We start from the raw sequence: 19,288 nt of genomic DNA, 5'->3' as shown, positions 1-19,288 counted from the left end.
CTACTTGTTTTTTCAGAAAACATCATTCAGATTAAGAAAACCGGAATGCCGTAGCAGGAAACTGTAAATAATCCATGAAGGGACTCTACATTCAGAGTGAAGACGCCATGGTGTTATGTGACGCAACGGATGTTTAATAATGGAGCGAGACAAAGAGTCCGGAAGCACTGAAATATGCGCAGCTGCCACGGCTGGTCAGTGGAGGTGACAATCTGAATAGAGCGGACAAACATCAGTCCACCTCCGGATGGAAAACTTTAAATCATCCTTCAAAGAAAACGTGACACTGAGATGAGCAGCACATATCACCAACTAAGCTCTGAAAAAGACTTGGAAACTCGTAGCAGTTGTTGTTTTTCTCTTCGTTAATGTTTCAGTAAACGTAGCAAACCTCTGGGGACTCCAGATAGAACCAGGAAGTGATGGAACTTGGATAAATGGATGGACATCGTAGCAGTTCATCTGACGCCAGCGGAAACTAGGGATGCTCCGATACGATATCAATAGCTTTATTGGTCCCAATATGGAAAAAGAATTCCAGATTGAGTATCAGTGACAATGTGATCCATAAAGGCAGATCTATTCGGTCTAATTCTATGCTCTGAGCGATGTAATAATTTATTATTTATTTTCTGTCATTTTTACAATTCTGAATTTCACTTTCTGGACCATTTCAAAGAAGTTTTGTTGCACTTTATTTTTGACCAAGTTGGTCAACCTATTGTTTCTGCCAGTTTCATTTGTGGCCCATTAAATAGTAATTTTTTTTTAAAGATGAGATTTTCCCTGGAAAATCTTAACTTTTTATAAACGTAAAAAGAACTTTTGTTGTATTAACCTTTTTTCTTTTTCTTTTTCGCTTTTAATGAGACAAACATTCAGCCAGGTTTTACTAAAAAAAAAAAACAGAACAGATTTGGTCACACACGTCCAATACACTTTGCTAAATGCAGCAAATGAAAAGTTAATTCTCATTTTAATTGATTGAGATACACTAAAAACATTTCGGAAACCAAAAAAATGGAAATTAGCCAAAAAAGTACAAATAACTAAACAGAAGAATATTATGTTTAATTCATTGTGTATGCAACAGAGAACGAATTCACAATAATGTTATTTCTGAATTTTTAACTTGCATTTCAGCTTTACTCTTTCTAGTTTCAGGATCCAACTTTTACACTACTAGTGGTGAGTCGTAGCAGTAGTGACTCCCTGGAATGATGATAAATTACATCTCCAACATTCACATTTTATAGCAGGTAACGCCGCAGAAAAAGACCAAAGTAGCCTTAAACACATTATTAGCGTTTACATGGGGACAGCGTCTCGGGCTCCGGCGCTGTCATCCCACCAGTTTCTAGGATGCCACGTGCGACGCATTTGCATTTCAAAAGATCCTGGAAGCTTCTGGTCCCATCAGCGCCATTCAGCGGGTGAATGAACTCTTCTTAAGCCGCACAAATGGAAGCTCTTTCAGGACGACGGCAAAAATCAGCAACTCCCTTTCTGCAAACCGCGAGCTGCCGAATTTGCATTTGTGAGGAAACGACGCGACGCTGCAGCTTATTTCACAACCGCAGCAGAGACGCGAAAAGTCAGAGTGGGGTTGGAAAACGGAAAGAGTGACTTTGTCAAATTAGATAAGATATTCTAATTACACCTTAGACTGAATCTATTACATGTAATGTAGTCAGTTGGTTTAAAAAATGTTTGGTCTGAATTTTGATTGGATTTTTTTCCCCTCTGACCTTTCACCTTAGTCTTGGTTTTGACTGGACAAGCACAGGAAGAGTAGTGGTAGTTTAAAACACTGCTTCTTCCAGATTGGACAGAAAACTCAGTAAATATGAGAACATTTACTGAGTACTGTATTCCGATGAATAGTTGAACAATGCATAGTATTTCATATGCAAACAAAATGTTTGATTTCTTATAAGCAAACAAATCATATCTTTTTAAAATTAAGCATCTTTTGTATATTACGCAGTGAATAGAAACTTCAAAGAGAGAGAATATTACAAGACTACACCACAATCATTTATGTTCATTAAAAAAACAAACAAACAAAAAAAAAAAAAACATGAGGGGATTGAGGACACGGATTCAGCAGGAAGCCTAATCAACACCCAGCGATTCACAGCTTATAATTTACATGTCGCTCAAATCCCCTCTGGCAGACAACCGAAAACTCAAGTCGACACGCTGGACAAAACGCAGGAATATTTCCGGACATCTGCTCTCTCCAGCTCGACAATCGCGGCGCGTCGTGCGGTTTCAAACTCTCACCTGTCGACGGCGGGGTGGTACAGCGGTCTCCCATCCTGAGGCGACAGGTAGTTGTGAAACGTGGACCCTCCCACCACGCGGATGTGGAAAAGCACTCTGATATTCTGAAAGGACACAACAAACACATGGTCAGCACACCGACGAGCTTTCTGCTTTTCTACAACTCTGGCTGCGTTTCCGTTCCCCGTAAAAACACGCAAATTGAAAATACGACAATAAATTCGCTCACGTTTTTCAATAAAAAGATTTTTGCACTAGAAGGAAGTGGTGACATGAATTGGAAACACTCCCCCCCCCCCCCCATTTCACATGATAAGTGAGTCACCTGATCAACAGCCCGATATTACTGGAGGAAATGACGGAGTGGAAGACAGGAAGTGTCTTCCACTTCCTGTCAACCACTTGCATTAGCTGATATTAGCTTCTTAAAATAACTCCAAATGAAAACTATGTGAAATACAATGCTGTAGTAGTAAATATTAAAATGTCTACGCTTTGAAAACAGCTAAAATGTTAAGCTAACGTTGATTCAAGGCACTGCTGAATCAGCATCTTAACTTATGTTGTGTTTTAGCTAATTTGAGCAGTTTAGTACATCTCAAATTTAGCTCCCTCAATGAACAAAACTTTTGGATTTTCACTTGAGCAACAGAATCGAAAACGATAAGTTGTAGGTGTTCAGGTAGAATTAGCTAATCCACCAAACCGGCTAATGAGATGCAGCCTGGAGGCTCAAACAAGCTAGCTCCACATTGAGACAGACATTCGGATGAAGAAACCCGCTTGCTTCCAGATGATTTAACTTCTTATTTTTTTTTTTTTTTTAAACAAGCTGACATCTTTCTACACCCAAAAGGAAAGTATGATAACTTCACAGCTCTTCTGTTAAAAAATTAGCATATAAAAACAAGTTTTGCCTTTGTACTAAAGGCAAAACTTTCTTTATCTTCCCTTGTCAAACAGCCAAACCGTAGGGAGCAACATCAAAATGGAGCACTCTGACAAATTTCTGTTTGATAACAAATCAAATGTTTGGACCTATAAATTTATGACGTTGACTGTAACCTTTGAAAAAAAAAGGGAAAAAAAACTTACATAAAGCAGGTCAAGCTTCAATTTTTCCCATGGCTTGCAAAAATGTGACATTTGGGATCAGAAGCTCTGCTGGAGGCTGACATGCAGGCAGACTTAGTAGCCATTTAAATGCAGAAATTTATTTATTTTTTCAGAAAATCTTAACACTTTTAAAATCTTGAATGTACTTGAGGTGGACATATTTGCCGTGTGCGAAGGTTGAAACTAATGAAACGCATCAAAACGGGGTTAGGAGTGTTAAAAGCAGCGACAGCTTCCTGCCGCCGACATTTTGAGATCTTACAAGTGAGAGAAAAAGTTTCATCGTGGAGTTTTATTTTTGTCCTCTGGCGGAAGAGTTTTGCCAACAAAAATATTAATATACCTCCAAGACAATCAGCCTGCTCTCGAAATCTCTTCCGTTTGATTGAAAAACGCGAGCTGGATGGAAAATGAAAACACAAATAAGGTGATAATGTCTCTCCTCCCCCTCTGAGGCACAGAGATATTACGCTGGGATCTGCGTACGATGTAGGGATAAAGGCATGCTTTGCAAAAGAATGAAATTGATTTCCTCTTGTTCTTCTCAGATCTGCTGTGCATCTGGCAGCTGGGATTGTTTCTCCATTCCTGGAAAATATTGATACCCAATGGATTATGCAACCCTTAAGGGAAAATTAAATGATAAATGTTAAACATCATCAAACATAAACTGCTTGAACATCACTTAGGTTGTACCGAAGCAAGTCAGGAATATAAACATGTATACCCTAAATTTCATAGAACGGAAAACTGAGTTGTGACAATAGTTTGCTGGTCGATCTCAAACGGCAAAATATTAAAGGGGCAGTATTACGCTAGATCAACTTTATTTTGTAGCTTTACATCATGTTATAATGTTATTCACTCATCAACAACATACCTGGAGTGTTGCCTCGATTCTTTCGTGCGTGCTTGAGAAATCCTCTCATCTCCCATGGCAACCACCCAAGCGTCTTTCAGCTGAGAAAAATGTTTGGGTGCGTCTAGCTCCTCCTTGGAGCCGAAGTTTCCAAGCGTCCGCCTTAAAGAGCAGCCCTCCCCCCGCGACCGCCCTGCTCAGCTCCTTCAGACTAGCCAGCAGTAATTAGCAACCAACTGGGAGCTGCAGAATTATGGATCTGCTGAACTCGTTATATGAGCTACTTCTCAGTGCACTGACATTGTTCAAGGGTTAACAGAGGAATGATGCTGCGATGACTTCCTGGAGGCGGAGTTTAAGAAGGAGGAGGAGTTTTTAAAGAGACAGAGGCCCAATTTTAAGGTGTTAAATTAGTAAGGAAAATATTTTTTAATTATTTGATATGTAAACCATCTTTTATAACAACTCAAGTTAACAAAAGTTTGTGCAATAAAATGGGACTGGGTGCCTGGGAAACAAATAATACTTCCATTTAAGGTCTTTCTACAGAAGTGTATTTGCAAACTGTAATCTGGCTTTTCAAGCAGCTTTTGGAGAAATGCCTTCTTTCACTCTGGGTGGCACTTCAGCCCCTATGGGTTTGTGAGCCTTATTAGTCTTTTACCAGCTTCAGACAGACTCTTCACAATGTCTTTTGGCTTTGATACGCACATCTCTCTGTTCTGGATCAAGTTGGTATTGGCATTCGATTTGTACTTGCATGATGAGATCAAAAATTTCGTTTCAGGTTCTCTCTTAAAATGTCATTTTAATTTTGTGCTGCAGTTTCTAACTACTTAAAAACATTTTGGATTTGCTTTCAAATGATATTGATTATTTAGGGCCAAATGCATACATCTATTTAGATTTCTATTGTTTCGGTTCATCTCATCAAAGTCTTAATTACGTTGTTAAGTTGCGTTCAAGATTTTCTGTTTTGCAATGCATCTCCATCTGTTTTTTTCCTACTGAGGCGTTGCAGAATAGCATAAGCCGACCTGAAAGTCATTGCTAAGTGTGAAAATCTGGACAGTGTCCGGGTGAAATTCCTCTCATGCCTCCTGTCAAGAGGAATGACAGAGCGTGAGAAAATCCTTGGTTTTTGAACCTGGAAAAATTGATTCTGAAGTTTCAGTGAAGGACGTTTGGAGGATGTAAACTTGCAGGAATCCAAGGAAGATTCTATTTCCAATGAGTTCATTTATTCTGGTGAATTTGAGATTTTACCTCGCGGTTCCAGATGAAAGAGGTCAAGAAGAGCTGGTTTCTTTTTTTTTCAATGCGTGTGACGGCCTGGAAGCCAGAGGAACACGGTGGGAAGCGGCCCATTCTGGTTCTGTTTTGGTGGTTTATGAGTTTGAGCTGCCCTCTCTCCAATAAAACGTTTCCAATAAGCTGCTTTCAATTAAAAAGCTACAGATTTGTCCATATTTGTTTCCAAGAAGGCAGTTTGCTTAATAGAGCTGGACAGTTCAGGCGCTTTTATTCAACATTTCCCCCGTTTGGATTAGCGTACTCTCAGCTTCTAGCGTCTGTGGAGTATTTGCAATTTTTCTCCAGTGAATGAAATGCCGACTTCAGGGAGAGACATCAAGATAACTTTTTTGTTATGGGGTTAAATTTGGGGAAAATAAATAAATCTTGTAAATTAAGACCAGACTGGTTTTAGTTCAGCTTTCTGCTCTGTAATACTACCATTAGAAGGGTCATATTGATTTAACATTTGCTCTATTCCTCAGCTTTGATATCTTACTTAAGAGAACCTTTGTTTTTGGGTAAACCTTTCTTACTCTTCAGCAAAGATAAAAACGGGACGGAAAACACAACACTGTCTGACCTCAGGTTAAGGGTGTTTCCACACCTGACAGTCTGGTAGACTCGGTTTGATTGGACCAATCAAAAGAAATGTAAACGAAAAAGTGAGTAGCGTCAGATTTTAGTGGCTGTAGAGTTTCTCTTTTGTCTTTGGTAAAAGGCCCACGAGCCATTTCTCCCGCTATGGCTCAATCTCTCGCATTTCTGTTAGTTATATTTACCCAGAATGCCCTGCGCTATGGTCCTTGTTTTGTTAAACTGTGCAGTTGAATTTTAAAGCCAGGGATGTTGCCAAACTGTGGCCATTAATTCACAATCTAGTTGTGTTAGCTTCATGATAATGGCTGTGTAATAGTAGTTAAACTCAATGTTCGTTCCGACTCGTCTTCATCCCTATCATGATAAAACGGCAGAAGTTTTAATGTATTTAGCAACAAAACAACATTGAGTTCTTTCAAAGGGGCAGTATGATGTATTTTCCAGGAGCCATTTTACAGCACAATCACAGAACTGTGTTATGTGATGTAAAAATTGCATATATATATATATATATATATATATATATATATATATATATATATATATATATATATATATATATATATATCAAATATGACTTAAAAGAAGTTTGACTTTCTAACGTAACACTTTGAAATTTGGCCTCTGTCTCTTTAAGAAGCTCCTGAAAACTGTCTTCAGGAAGTCATCACAACATGGCTCCTCTATTAACCCTTTAACAACGTTTTTATCAGTGTTGCACTGAGAAGTAGCTCGTATAATGAGCTCAGCTCAGTTCCACCTGCTGTTTGCTAATTGCTGTTGGCTAGTCTTAAGGAGCCAGTAGCAATTTGGTGCCCTCAAAGGCGGGGCTAGGTTTTACACGGCTGCATGGTTGCCATGGGAGATTAAAGGACTTCTCAACCATAAATAAAAAAATAATTCAACACTCCAGGTATGTTTTTGATGAGGGAATGACATTACAACATGATGTAAAGCTTAGAAAAGCTAATTATACATGATACTGCCCCTGTGGTCATATATTACTGCTAAAACAAAGCATGCTAAATGATGTTAGCAACAGTAATAAAAAAAATGGCTGTGAGAAGTCACATTTATGCTTTGGGAACTGCACCATTGGTGAAACTAAAATGAGTTAAAAATCCACTCGGGAGAATAATTTGGTGTTGCAAAAAAACATAAAAAAAGCCACAGATCCTGTAGAGTTGAAAGGTTTGGAGCAAACATCTGCTCTGAGCATCGCTCCCTCGCTGGCAAAGGTGTGCGCCAGCGAACTGATTATGCTTTATGAGCTCGGCTTTAATTAAACGGCTGACGGCGAGGGGCACAAAGACGATCTCTGAAGGAGTTCACCAACACACTGCATCTGTGTCTCCTTTTCTTCCTCTGGAGAGCACAGCGAGACCCGGCCAGCGGCGCCGCTGCACAGATCGTCACCCACACCGCATCTAATAAACGTCGCCTGGCTTCACGCGCGATTACGATTCCGTTTGGCTACATGACCAAAAACCAAGACACTTACGTTAAAACACACAACCGTCAAGCAAGGACCACTTATTTTCCAGGAAGTAAATAACTGATTTGACCAGATGAACAGCTCTGTTTGAATTTGCATTATTATCTCTCTGGTTTTGAAATCTTGACAGCAGGAGTGGAAACAACAACCTGTTGTTTGGATTGACAGAAAGCTTAATTAAATTTCACTCTGCTGGAACAAAAGCAACATTCTATTCCGTAGCCAACAACATCGAGAAATATGCAAGAGAGATCAATGGTGTGATCAGAAATATTTGGTGACTGGCTCAGATAATTGGCCACAGGTGTGTGACATCCAAACGCAATGCATGCAGAGCGATCTTATAAATATTGTGAAAAGAATACGGGAGAAATCCAGCGTGGCAGGATGCCACCTGTATTCACGGCGCTCCACTTCTTCAACATTCTGTTAAGTTTCACTATTATTCTAAATTGGGTTAAATTTTAAAAAACAACAAATCCTCACAGTAGAGCTGTTGCCTTGCAGTAAGAAGGTCCTGGGTTCGATTCCCGGCCCGGGGTCTTTCTGCATGGAGTTTGCATGTTCTCCCTGTGCATGGTGGGTTCTCTCCGGGTTCTCCGGTTTCCTCCCACAGTGCAAAAACATGACTGTCAGGTTTATTGGTCTCTCTAAATTGGTTGTGTGTCCTTTATGTCTCTGTGTTGCCCTGACTGGTGACCTGTCCAGGGTGAACCCGCCTCTCGCCTGGAACGTAGCTGGAGATAGACAGCAGCAACCTTCCTGACCCCATTAGAGACGAAGGGTGAACAGAAAATGGATGGATGGGTTAAATGAATGTCTTTCCTCAAAGTTCTACCCTATTATGTTAAGGTGGAATGTTTTGAAATTTTATTTTATTTTTTGAAAAAGGGATGCACCCAAGTATTCATAGCTTTTTAATTAGTTTAAGTAATAATAATTTGTTGATCCACCTTTGGAAGCAATAACGACCAAGTTTTTCTTTAATATGTCAGCCAACAACAGAAAATTTAGATTTCTTCGGAAAAGTAATAAAAAGTTACATTTAAAAATAAGAAAAAAAGTATTCACACCCCCAAAAGTGTTTCACTTTTTTTCTTTTTTATTTGTCAGATCATGACAGCATTTCAAAAACTGGGTTTCCATTAACCATAGCATCGCACTAATTGAAATTATGGAAATAAATTTACTTAATGAAAACACGGCAAATTTGAAAAAAAAAAGAAACAAAACAAACGTTTTTCGATAAATGTTTTTTGTGCTGGAGGAGGTGTTTTTTCAGCTTTATCGAATTAGATGTATTACGCAAAACTGCAATGGAGATACTTTTGTTAGCATCACAGGAATCACGTGATTAACTGCCGCATGTTACTACTGGCAGGAACAACAAAGAAGACAACAGGAAGTGGTAGGACGATGATGGTTTTGTTTTGTTAATGTTCAGCTGGCTCCACCAGAGCTCTCACAACGTTGAATCCAAAGCTCTTCTGTGAAATCACCAACCACAATTTCCCCAAAATGCCCCATACGTCATCGCTCCAAAGTATAAAAATCTGACACGCCAGGAAACTCCAGGCGTCACAATAAGCAATAAATCAATTAATCACATGATAAATAAAACAAGGTCAATAATTTCTATTCGCACGATTAGTTGTTTTTTGTTTTTTTTTCTCTCTTTTTCTACCAAGAACGGGATGATAAAAGTCTTCAGTCTAGAGCTTTTGTCTCAACTAGCCCTACTTTTGAAGGACAATTTTGTCCACAGAGACTTTATAATTCATTGTATTTGCTGTTTCTGTTATTTTCTTTATTTGGATAGTTAAAATGTCTTCCAGTTCCAGTGTTAAATCTCCATCAGAATTTAAAGTTGTTGACGTTTTTTGTTTTTTTTTTTACCTATGAGAATGCTATCTTGCAATATTATGCCATTACCATTATATTCATTGAAAAACGCTTTCAATACATGATTCTCTGCTCCAGTCTCTGTGGTGGACCGTGACTTGGCCAGGGAACAGATCACCTGAGGCTACTTAGCCGCGCCCCTGAGAGCCGCGAGACGTTCGGCAGCGGCTCCGGCTGGCGCTTCCCTTCCCACCGGGTTTACCCGGCGCCGTCGGGCGGCCACGCTTCCCTCTCTCTCGCCAATAAACCCGCTCAGGAACAGGTGCGCCAGCCGACGTGGCAGACGGAAACCGTGTCCCGGTTCAGCCAGCGCTCACAACACACCCACGCTCACACATGGACGCTCTATATAGGTTATATAAATTTCATAGATGGGTCCTTATTTTACCCCCTTTTTTAATATCCTGATTAAATTACTGCCACATAATTTCATTGCTACTTTGTGATTTTTTTTTTTTTTTTTACTTCATTGGCTGCCTACTTTGCTTTAAGTGACAATATAGTAAGATTCTTGCTCCTTAATGGTGATCTATTCTGCTTCCTTGAACAGATTAGCATAACTCTACACACTGTACAAATTACGCTGATGTTAATTTGACTCAAAAATTGTGAGGTTTTTGCCAAACATCAAGTGGACGAGCACTTCTAGAAGAAGCCGAGACCCAAACGGAAGCAGAAAAATGTGAAAGATGGGATTCTTTCCCCTTTAAAAGGATGCCTACCACCAATTCTGGGCAGAAAAATGCAGTAGCGGAAGTAAAACAAAACATCTTCACATTCACCGTCACATGAATACTGGTGTAAACCGACTACCTGGGCGTGAGCGCCGTTGACCATCAGGTAATACAGCTTGCTGAGGATGCTCTGCTGGAGTTGGTCCCAGGAAATAGACCGGTCCTCCCTCATTAGGAATGGCGGCCCAAACCTTCCAACAAACATAAAAGGTAATTGATGACATAAAACGGAACAACCAAACCCACATTAGCTGTGCTCAGTCACAATGACGCTCATGTTTTTATTTTTTTTACTTTTATTGGTCATGCGTCGCACTGGCACACAGTTCTCATCGCAAAACTTCCACGGAAGGGCAGAGGAGGACAACAAGGAGGGAAAATCATTTCTCGGAGATGACGGATCACATGACATGCCTATTACAACACACGTCTAATTGGGGGCACCCGTCCCCAGCGATCGGGGAGATTTATTTATGTGAAACAACATGAGCATCCAGAACCATTCAGTAACCGGGCAGAAAGGGAGAGACGTGCATAACGACTCAAAGTTAATTTGTTTTATGGCAATATTTTTGCATGAAGCTAATAACGTATCGTTATTGTTTCGCTTTCTCACTGAGACGCTACAACAGAAGCTGGAGTGAAGATGTGATTGAACGAGAAGATAAAGGTGGCATGTAACACACAAAAAAGAGACAAATACCAATGAAAAGTTCATTTAATTCTTTAGTTTCACCAAAAAATGGGAAACTGGAGAGAATATGATCAACAGATTAATAACGTAACACTGGGGGTAGAGCTGGAAAACATAAGGTGCAACGTGTGAACAGCAGGACAAATTCAGTAAAACTTTTTTCACAGTTTATCACTTATTTTAAAGGTTTGACTGTGTTTTATTTAGGTATCTCCCCCCAGGCTCCTAATGTACAGATCAGAATATGAGAATCCTGAGATGTGATTGTATGACATAAGGTAGGAATTTGAGTATTTTGGTTGTTTTCATGTTTGATTAATGAATTGATTTTTACTCTGCTTTTAAGTTAATTTGGGTATCTGTTTGGTTTTGTTTATGCCATCCAGCAGGGCCGGTGAAAGCCTTTTAGGGACCCAAAGCAGATTTTAATTCGGGCCCCCCTACACCAACATGTCAACACCAGATACTTTGTTGTTCCTCGGCTACACTATGTGTGTAACATACCTTCTAATATTAGTGTAATTTGTAATTATCTCAGATCTTACTGGTGCAACTATTTTAATTTTACAGGAACAGCGGACAAGAAAATATGCTCTAATTAATTTGCATCTTTAAATGGAGAGTATGGGATAATAATGTAATACCATCTGCAGACAAACACTGAATTTTACAGTAAACAAGTTAGCAAGTTTAATGTCTATTACTTTTAAAATCTAAAAATTTGCAAAATGTGCACTACTAAGTAAAATCAAATGATGCTCTTGGGAGCCCTCTTGAGGTGGGGAGGGTTGAATTTTTTTAAAATGAAAAGCTTAGCTTTAATTCAAGCTAAAAGTTATTCTGCTTTGAGCTTAAAGTAGAATTAAACTCTACTCTACTAAAAATGCTAATTATAAAATAAATGGTAAATATGGTATAATATGTGGATTAACTGCGCACAAAATTAAATTTGAGTCTTTATTTCTGTTCATTTTGATAATAAAGAGCTGATATAGTTCTGAAAATTGTACTTTATGAGGTCAAAAAAGAATTTTTTATCCAGAAATGTCAGGCCCCTGAAAAGGCATGTTTCTGTTTACAGCACACACAGTCAGTCCTGAATCTGCTGAGGTGTTTGAGAAGCTTTGTGTGCTTTAACAGAAACAGTCCAGACTTTTGTCTTCTTCGCCCAGACAAGACATGCACAACGTCCTAGTACGTTAATGCAAGGTTGCATTTAGTTGTCCCAAAAACGTGCGTGTCTGGCGGCTCTTGAAGCTCCGATACCAGCTGCAGGACATGCTTTGTGCATTTCACCCACCCATCAGAGAAATGCTGCAGATCAGGCAATAAAGTCTCTCCTTACAGCCAGGAAAGTCAGAAATGTGTGTGCGTGCGTGTTTTATGTCTTCACCTGCCTCCACGCAGAGAACCAGCAGAAAAGCGTGGCCGGACTGAAACATCACAGATTCCATCCCAACTTTGGAAAAGAGACGATAAGAACGTTTGGAATTTTTCCACGTTAGAAACACGACTCCACAGTTTAGAGATGTGAAGAAAGTGGAGAGTTTTTTTTTGGTAATGTACCTGTGATGTTATTCTAGATTAAAGACCTGGGAATGAAAACCGAGTGTATGCGACTTCGATGTTGTGTTCTTGGCTCGGCCGGGCTCTCCAGCTGTCATCTGATGAGGGGACAGGAGGAGGACGTGTGGGTGGATTGAGCAATGAGAAAAAGAAATAACGGCCCTCGTGGATGGGAGCTAACTTTTCCACTGCGGTGTTGGTCATCTCACCTGTATTGACCTCTTTGGACCGTGACAGTGAGACGACATGGCGGCGCTCCTCGCGGCGCCGGATGTTAGAGCTGTCGCTTGATTGGGAGCTAGCCTCACTGAGATCCAAATTCATTTGAGCTTTTTTATAATGGAGATGAAGAAATGCTTTCCGAGCTTCAGAGGGGAGCAACATATGATGGGCCCTGGATTTAAGTTGATCGAGGTAATTAAAGGTGCAGTATGAAACTTTTACAAAAATATGTTTTGTCACCATGTAGTGACAGTTTGATATGAGACAGCAAGTCTGTAGAAAAAAACAAACAAAAAAATATCGATGTCCTTCACCTCCTTCTTGTGCTACTCCAATGGTCTGCCAAAAACGTTCCGCTCCCGACCGAAAACAACCAACCAGAGCCAGGAGGAGTGTCTTAGCGCTGTCCATCAATCTCTTGTACGCTGCTCAATGTGCTAATGGTGGAAAAACATCTCACCGTTACAGGAAAAACATTTATTCGCCATCATTTGTGGCTATGCTAACTAGCCTTAGCATTGGTGGCAGGCCATGTTGTGGTGAACCAGCTGTAGCTCAGCAAGGAGCAAGCGGATGGGGGTGAGCACGAGAGTGATTGACAGCGCTAAAACCTTTGAAATCAAATTGTACAGAGAACAAAATCAAACTTGAAGGGAAAAAAATTGTACTTTGGTGATTATTCCCCCCAAAATCTATTGTCGAGTGTTGGATAATGTGCTAATTTCCCATTAAATGGTTATCACATTTGTACGGAAGATCCATTCATGATTTAAACAGTGTAATTGAGTTAATGGGTTGCACTAATGACCCTCTGTCTCCCTCTACTTTATCGTCTTCTTTCCACAGGGAAATGAGAACATCTACAACCTTTAGAGACTGTCTTTGGAATTTAACATGCTTTTATTTTTTGGTGTTTTCTTTAACTTTTTCTTAATCGGTAAGTCGATAAAGTGGATTTTGAAACCTGAAGATTACAGACAAGTATGGTCTGAAAATCTAATGCTAGCAACTTGAACAGATACACTTTTTTAGGAGGTTTTATGTCTGACTTTAAACCCACACTTGACATGTCTTCATTGCCTTGGAGTGGTTTCTAACCTGCTACTAAATAAATGGTATATTTACCTTACAGTCTGCTGGCCTGTTCCAGCAGCATTGCACACCAGCAGCAGGATCTTGACTGGGACACCGTGGTTGAGGAACTCTGATGATAAGGCTCCAGATGAAGGTAACCTTTGACCCTCAGGCCCGGAGGAGTAAGGAGATGACGGCAGGCTGTGATGATACCCTGAGTAAAGAGATAGGAGGAACAGGAAGCAGGGTTTGGAGAACCCTCCATTTTTCTCCTTTTCACATTGCTTGCATAGATAAGCTCACAGCTCAGATGCTTTTGTAAGCTCAGAAGCAATGACCGCTGAACCTCAGTTAACACCTCAAACGAGGGACTGAGTCAGATTACGAAGATACACAAATTGGCAAGACAGCAGTTTCTATTTGAAGAACGGTGATTCAGTTGGGGGAGCAGATGGACCAATGGCGGCTTGCTCTATCAGCGGGAGGCTGTATCTGATGCTGCTTCTGCTGCACATCCTGTCCTGGTGGGGTGCCAGGCAGCAACGCTGCTCCCCTGCTCCCCTCGTGTCTCTTCCAGCGCAAAGGAGTGCGTCTGACTGAGAAGGAAAGCTGAAATGATGAGATCCCTTGGAGATGTGACGTCAAAGAGGACAACCTTTCTTTGTCATCACAAAACGCAGGCGCATTCGGGTGTCAGCTCGAGAGAAGTTCGAGGAGATAAATTAAACTTGTAGACACTGAAGCGAGGTATCGATCGACCGCAACACCTGTCCTTTCCTTAAACCACAACATTTTTATTACACGCCAATGATTCCCGATTAATCACTGACAAAGCAAACGCCACGTCAGAGGATCTCACAAACCACCAAGCTTCTGTTTGAGCATGCAGCGTCTTGCCCACGAGATAGAGTCTAATGATTATTATGCAGTCTTTCACTTTTTAATGTCTCTCTAATGAAGCGAGCGAGAAAATGTGCCTGATCACATGCTTCCATTTACTTTAGCAGGAAACTCTGCAACAAGAACAAATCACAAGTTCCCAGTGAAACGTGAAGACACGACACTTACCTTTAGTCCAGTCTCATTAAGAATAGGCAGGAAAGCATGAGGACATTCTGTTAAATCTATGACAGTGAAAGTGGCAGAGCGGTGTGAGAACTGCTGTGAGCCTGAATGGTATGTTGTCCAGGGTTTTGATCTCTCTTGTCATCACAGGCGATTAGTTTGAGACAACTTCAAGGAACTTAATTTCAGAAAACCACAAACATGGAAACTTAATTCAGATTTGAGAAGACTACCCAGGAACAATCTCTATGAGAAGAGATTGTTCCTGGGTGATACCTGAAGGTTACACCTCAACTCCAGGGAATCTGTGGAGAAAAAGTTGCTCAAAAGTAATGGCAAGGCACCTCCCAAACAATAGGGAGGCAGGTGGGTGACCACTTCGTGATGGTCCAACTCTAGGGATGTGGAACCTCACCCTCATAGAGGGAAGGGTGGAGTAGGACGTCTCCTAGGCTTTACCATTTGGAGATTTTCGGTTCACTGGGAAGGAATTTGAAGAGACTATTAAAGTGCATCTCATTAACATAGAATATCTTTAAAAACTTACATTATTTCAGTCACTTGCTTCATAAACCCCAGCCTGTGAACCACAGAAAGTCCTTGCCAATTGGAAAACTGCTCACCGACTCACTGAATCCATCCGTAAAGACGGTAAGTCATAAAATGACATGTTTAAAGACGACGACAGAGTGTTCACAGAGTCCCGTATGACTGGAAAGACAAAAGTGTTGTTGAAAATGATGCACCACCAGCGGGGGAACCAAAACCTGGAGAGGTTTGTGACTCATAATCTATTCAATAGTTTGAGGGAGACTCATGAGGTGTGTGGACTTTGTCTGAAGTCAGTCACCAAACAGATGTGCCCAGAATATGGGCTATGACCATCACATTCTTCGTGTTAAGCCTGAACCAGAGACAACAACAGAAGTGTCTTAAGTGGGCGATAGAGAATTGTTGCTCTAATGTCTCTTTTCAGATTAAAGCACTTGATGCATTCCATTTGAAAAATCATCCCAAAATCTGGACAAAGACTGGAGAGACACAGAGTCCAAGCAGCTTCAGGTTAATGTTAAGGTTTCCATAGCTATGGGCCTTACCAAGCTCCGCCCACAACCGACCTAGAAAATTCCACGTGGCCGCAAGTCTCACAAACAAAGCCTCGCGGCGCCTTGTTTCTATGTAAACATGGCGTCTTCCACTTCGACTGATTCTCTGCAGTGTATTTTTGACTCGATTAGTGCATCACTTCTACCGGATTTTCACAATATATCAGCTACTACAATGTACAGAGGAACTAACAACTTCATGTCATCTTTTTTGGATGAGATCAAGATGTTTGAGCCACGTGATGCCTCCAACATTGTGCACGCCACAGCAAAATGCTTTCGCTCAATGAGGAAAACGACAGATCCACACACCCTCTACGTCAGGGTTGGGCAATCCTGGTCCTCCAGGGCCGGTGTCCTGCAACTCTTAGACGTCTCCCTGGTCCAACAACTGAATCCAATAGTTGAATCACCTCCTAAGTGCAGTCAGGTTCTCCAGAGTCCTGCTAATGACCTCATTATTTGACTCAGGTGTGATGAAGTAGAGATACATCTAAAAGTTGCAGGAGACCAGCCCTCAAGGACCAGGAGTGCCCACCCCTGCTCTACATCAATATAGCTGTGGACAAGATCACTGATGCCTATTGTTCTTGCAAGGCTGGGAAAGTCGAGTATTCATCGTTTTGTAGGTTACTTTTGAAATCAGTGGGTGATTCCTGTGGTTTGTTGGCAAATGTTTGAGTGTGCCAAGGCCTGATACACTGTACTTGGTGCTAGAGCGGCTAACATGAATAACAGTTTAGTCCAAAGCCTTTTCTGCTAAAATAAAATCTTTAGTGTACGTCAGATACAGTACACATTGCATATTGATCTGTTTAGTTAACGTAAGACTGTGTAGCAGACAGGCTTCAAGGTGTAGAAATTATATCTGTACTGCCATTGTGCTGAACTTAGCTAACTTGTGTTTGTGAGACGGCCACACACGTGGCAGCCGTGCTACTATGTAGAATGGACATCAGCCAATGAAAAGCGGCCCCTGTGGTAAGGTTCATTTGGGGTAGCATGTTATCTGCCGGTGTTAGTCCACGGTGTTTTGTCAATCAACGCGGCAATCCACCAGGAAATGTTCTTTTGCTGACAAGCTCTAAGGAGATGCTGACTTCATTACTCTGGTCTTTTCCCTGATAAATAAAGTGTGTGTGACATAACTCACTAGGTTGTGTTTGGCCGTCAAACTCTTTGATACTAATCCTGTTTTCTAGAAAAGCAGAGGACTGGCTCTTGGTACCTACAGGAAGCTTGTGAACTTGTCGTAACCTCTGTGTTCCCCCAAACTTATTTTAATGTCAGACAGAGACGCCGGTTGAGCCGCACTGAGTACAGTCATTAAGCTCGTAATTAAACACCTCCACATCACAGCAACTGCGTCCACTTTGCAATGTAGGGAACAGAACCAATGGTTGGGTAAAATTTGTGTCTGTTGCTTTTGCCACATGTACAGCATAACAAATATTCATGTGTAATTATGTCTCCTGAATTGCTTCACAGCCACTTTTAATATTTGTAATTAAATCTACATAACAGCACAGCCCCTGTGGCTTAGCCAGATTAATGTTAGCAAGGGTTTTATAGTTTTCTCAGTGATATGGTACGATAAGAACCCATTTTGAAGGGGCAGTGTTAAGTATTTTCCAGGCACAGTGCCATTTTCTAACACAATAGTGTACAAAGCTCGATAAGGGCCTGGTGTTGACTTCTGAAGGCAGACAAAATGTTACAATCACCCGTCTACGTCAATGAGAGACGATTTCGGCACTTTGCATGAAGCATGTCGGGGCCTTCCTACAAACGGGAGTAGATTAATGGAAAAACGGATGGAAGGAGAAATCTGTTTTAGCAGCAATATTTCCTTTGTAAGTTTTGTAAGTTAGAAATGAAATGCACGGAATAGGAACCTTGTCATTCCTGCGATTCTTGTCTTTCACAAACTTTGAATTCAAACTGTTTTGGGTTCTGCCCTCCCATCACTGACTACGAAACAACAGGAGACATTCTGAATTAGACCACATTACACAATATGTGTAGAGGGAAGAGGATGATGCAAGAGAGTGAATACAAGTGGAAAGATCTTACAGTTACTCGTTTCTCCTCGACTCGGTCCAAGGATCATGTCACTTTCTACTCCTTCGCTTGCACACGAGGTAAAATGGATGATACGTTTGCATGGTTGTACAATAGGGTCCATGCTTATTATATTTTCACAAAATGCTAACTGCATATAAAAATGTCTACATTTATTGTTTAATGGGATCGTCATTAGGATTTAATCAAAAACCATTTCATGTGATTTTATGGATCATATTGTTCAAATTTAAATTGCATTTACGGTGCTGTAGGCAGTCCAGTCAATAACATTGCATTCAATAAGTATGAAATGAATATGTTAATTGATAAAAAGGCAATGATTTATGCATGAATCAATCCTGCAGCTGCATTCAGATGATTTTTTTTGTGCATTGGTGAACATTTACCCACTTCAGCATGCCGAATGCTTAAAGTGGCTCCAACAGGAGGGCAGTTCGACCTATTTTCTGATTAATTCATCTATTTAACTGGTAAAAGTAATTAAATTGCATAAAGAGCAATGATTTTTCAACCCAATATGGCATAAGCTGCACATTTTTCACAACAAATTCCCAAAAAGAAAAACAACAAAAATCTTGGACCCTCCTTTTTTGGCAAAGATAATAATAGTAAACTAACACAATAAAGGCAGAGTGGCCAGAGGCTATGCTAGGAAACCACCACACAGCTCTAATGAGACATTATTTATGACTGTGAGGGATTTCTTTTGCATAAGTCCACTCTGCGTTGGATGGAGGATTCTGCTTGGCCCGCTTTTCATGAATAATGGACACTTCCTGATGTTATGTTAGAAACGCCAGCATTAGGGAGGCATTATCATCAGTTTTTTTCTTCTAAAACCCAGCAAGACCATCTACTTAGACAGAAGGAAAAGCATTCGAAATGCTTCACATGTTTCAATCAAGCTTTGCACATATGCATTTTTTTCATAGGAGAAGTCTAATACAATTCCTGCAACTGAATGTAAAAAGCTGAGTTGCAAAGTTTGCACACAGAAGCAATCTTTATCTTATTCAGAATAATCTTCAACCACAGATATGCTTTACCAGCCTTATGCACTGTAAAAATGAACTTTGTAGGGTATTAAAATCCTCCAAAATGTGTTAAAGTTTATGGGGTGTTTTTATGGTTACCATTCCTTTACTTTCTGGAACTGTAAGTGAGTGTAAAATCTTATGGAGATCCTTAAAG

At 40.5% G+C, this 19,288-nt stretch overlaps 1 protein-coding gene across 4 annotated transcripts in view; it reads right to left on the bottom strand.

The window, feature by feature from the left end:
* The window catches only part of usp43b (ubiquitin specific peptidase 43b), a 90,774-nt gene that overhangs the window by 9,603 nt on the left and 61,883 nt on the right, over positions 1-19,288 (bottom strand). For all 4 annotated transcript variants that reach the window (XM_044100525.1, XM_044100523.1, XM_044100524.1 and 1 more), the window contains 3 exons: positions 13,893-14,055; positions 10,365-10,476; positions 2,287-2,390 (listed from right to left, as the gene is read on the bottom strand). In XM_044100525.1, coding sequence (XP_043956460.1) covers positions 2,287-2,390; positions 10,365-10,476; positions 13,893-14,055 — 379 coding nt within the window. The remainder of the gene's footprint in view (positions 1-2,286; positions 2,391-10,364; positions 10,477-13,892; positions 14,056-19,288) is intronic.

This window comes from Gambusia affinis, linkage group LG19 (genome assembly GCF_019740435.1).
Source record: "Gambusia affinis linkage group LG19, SWU_Gaff_1.0, whole genome shotgun sequence".
Taxonomy (NCBI): Eukaryota; Metazoa; Chordata; class Actinopteri; order Cyprinodontiformes; family Poeciliidae; genus Gambusia; species Gambusia affinis.
This window is presented reverse-complemented; position numbering and strand designations above follow the sequence as displayed.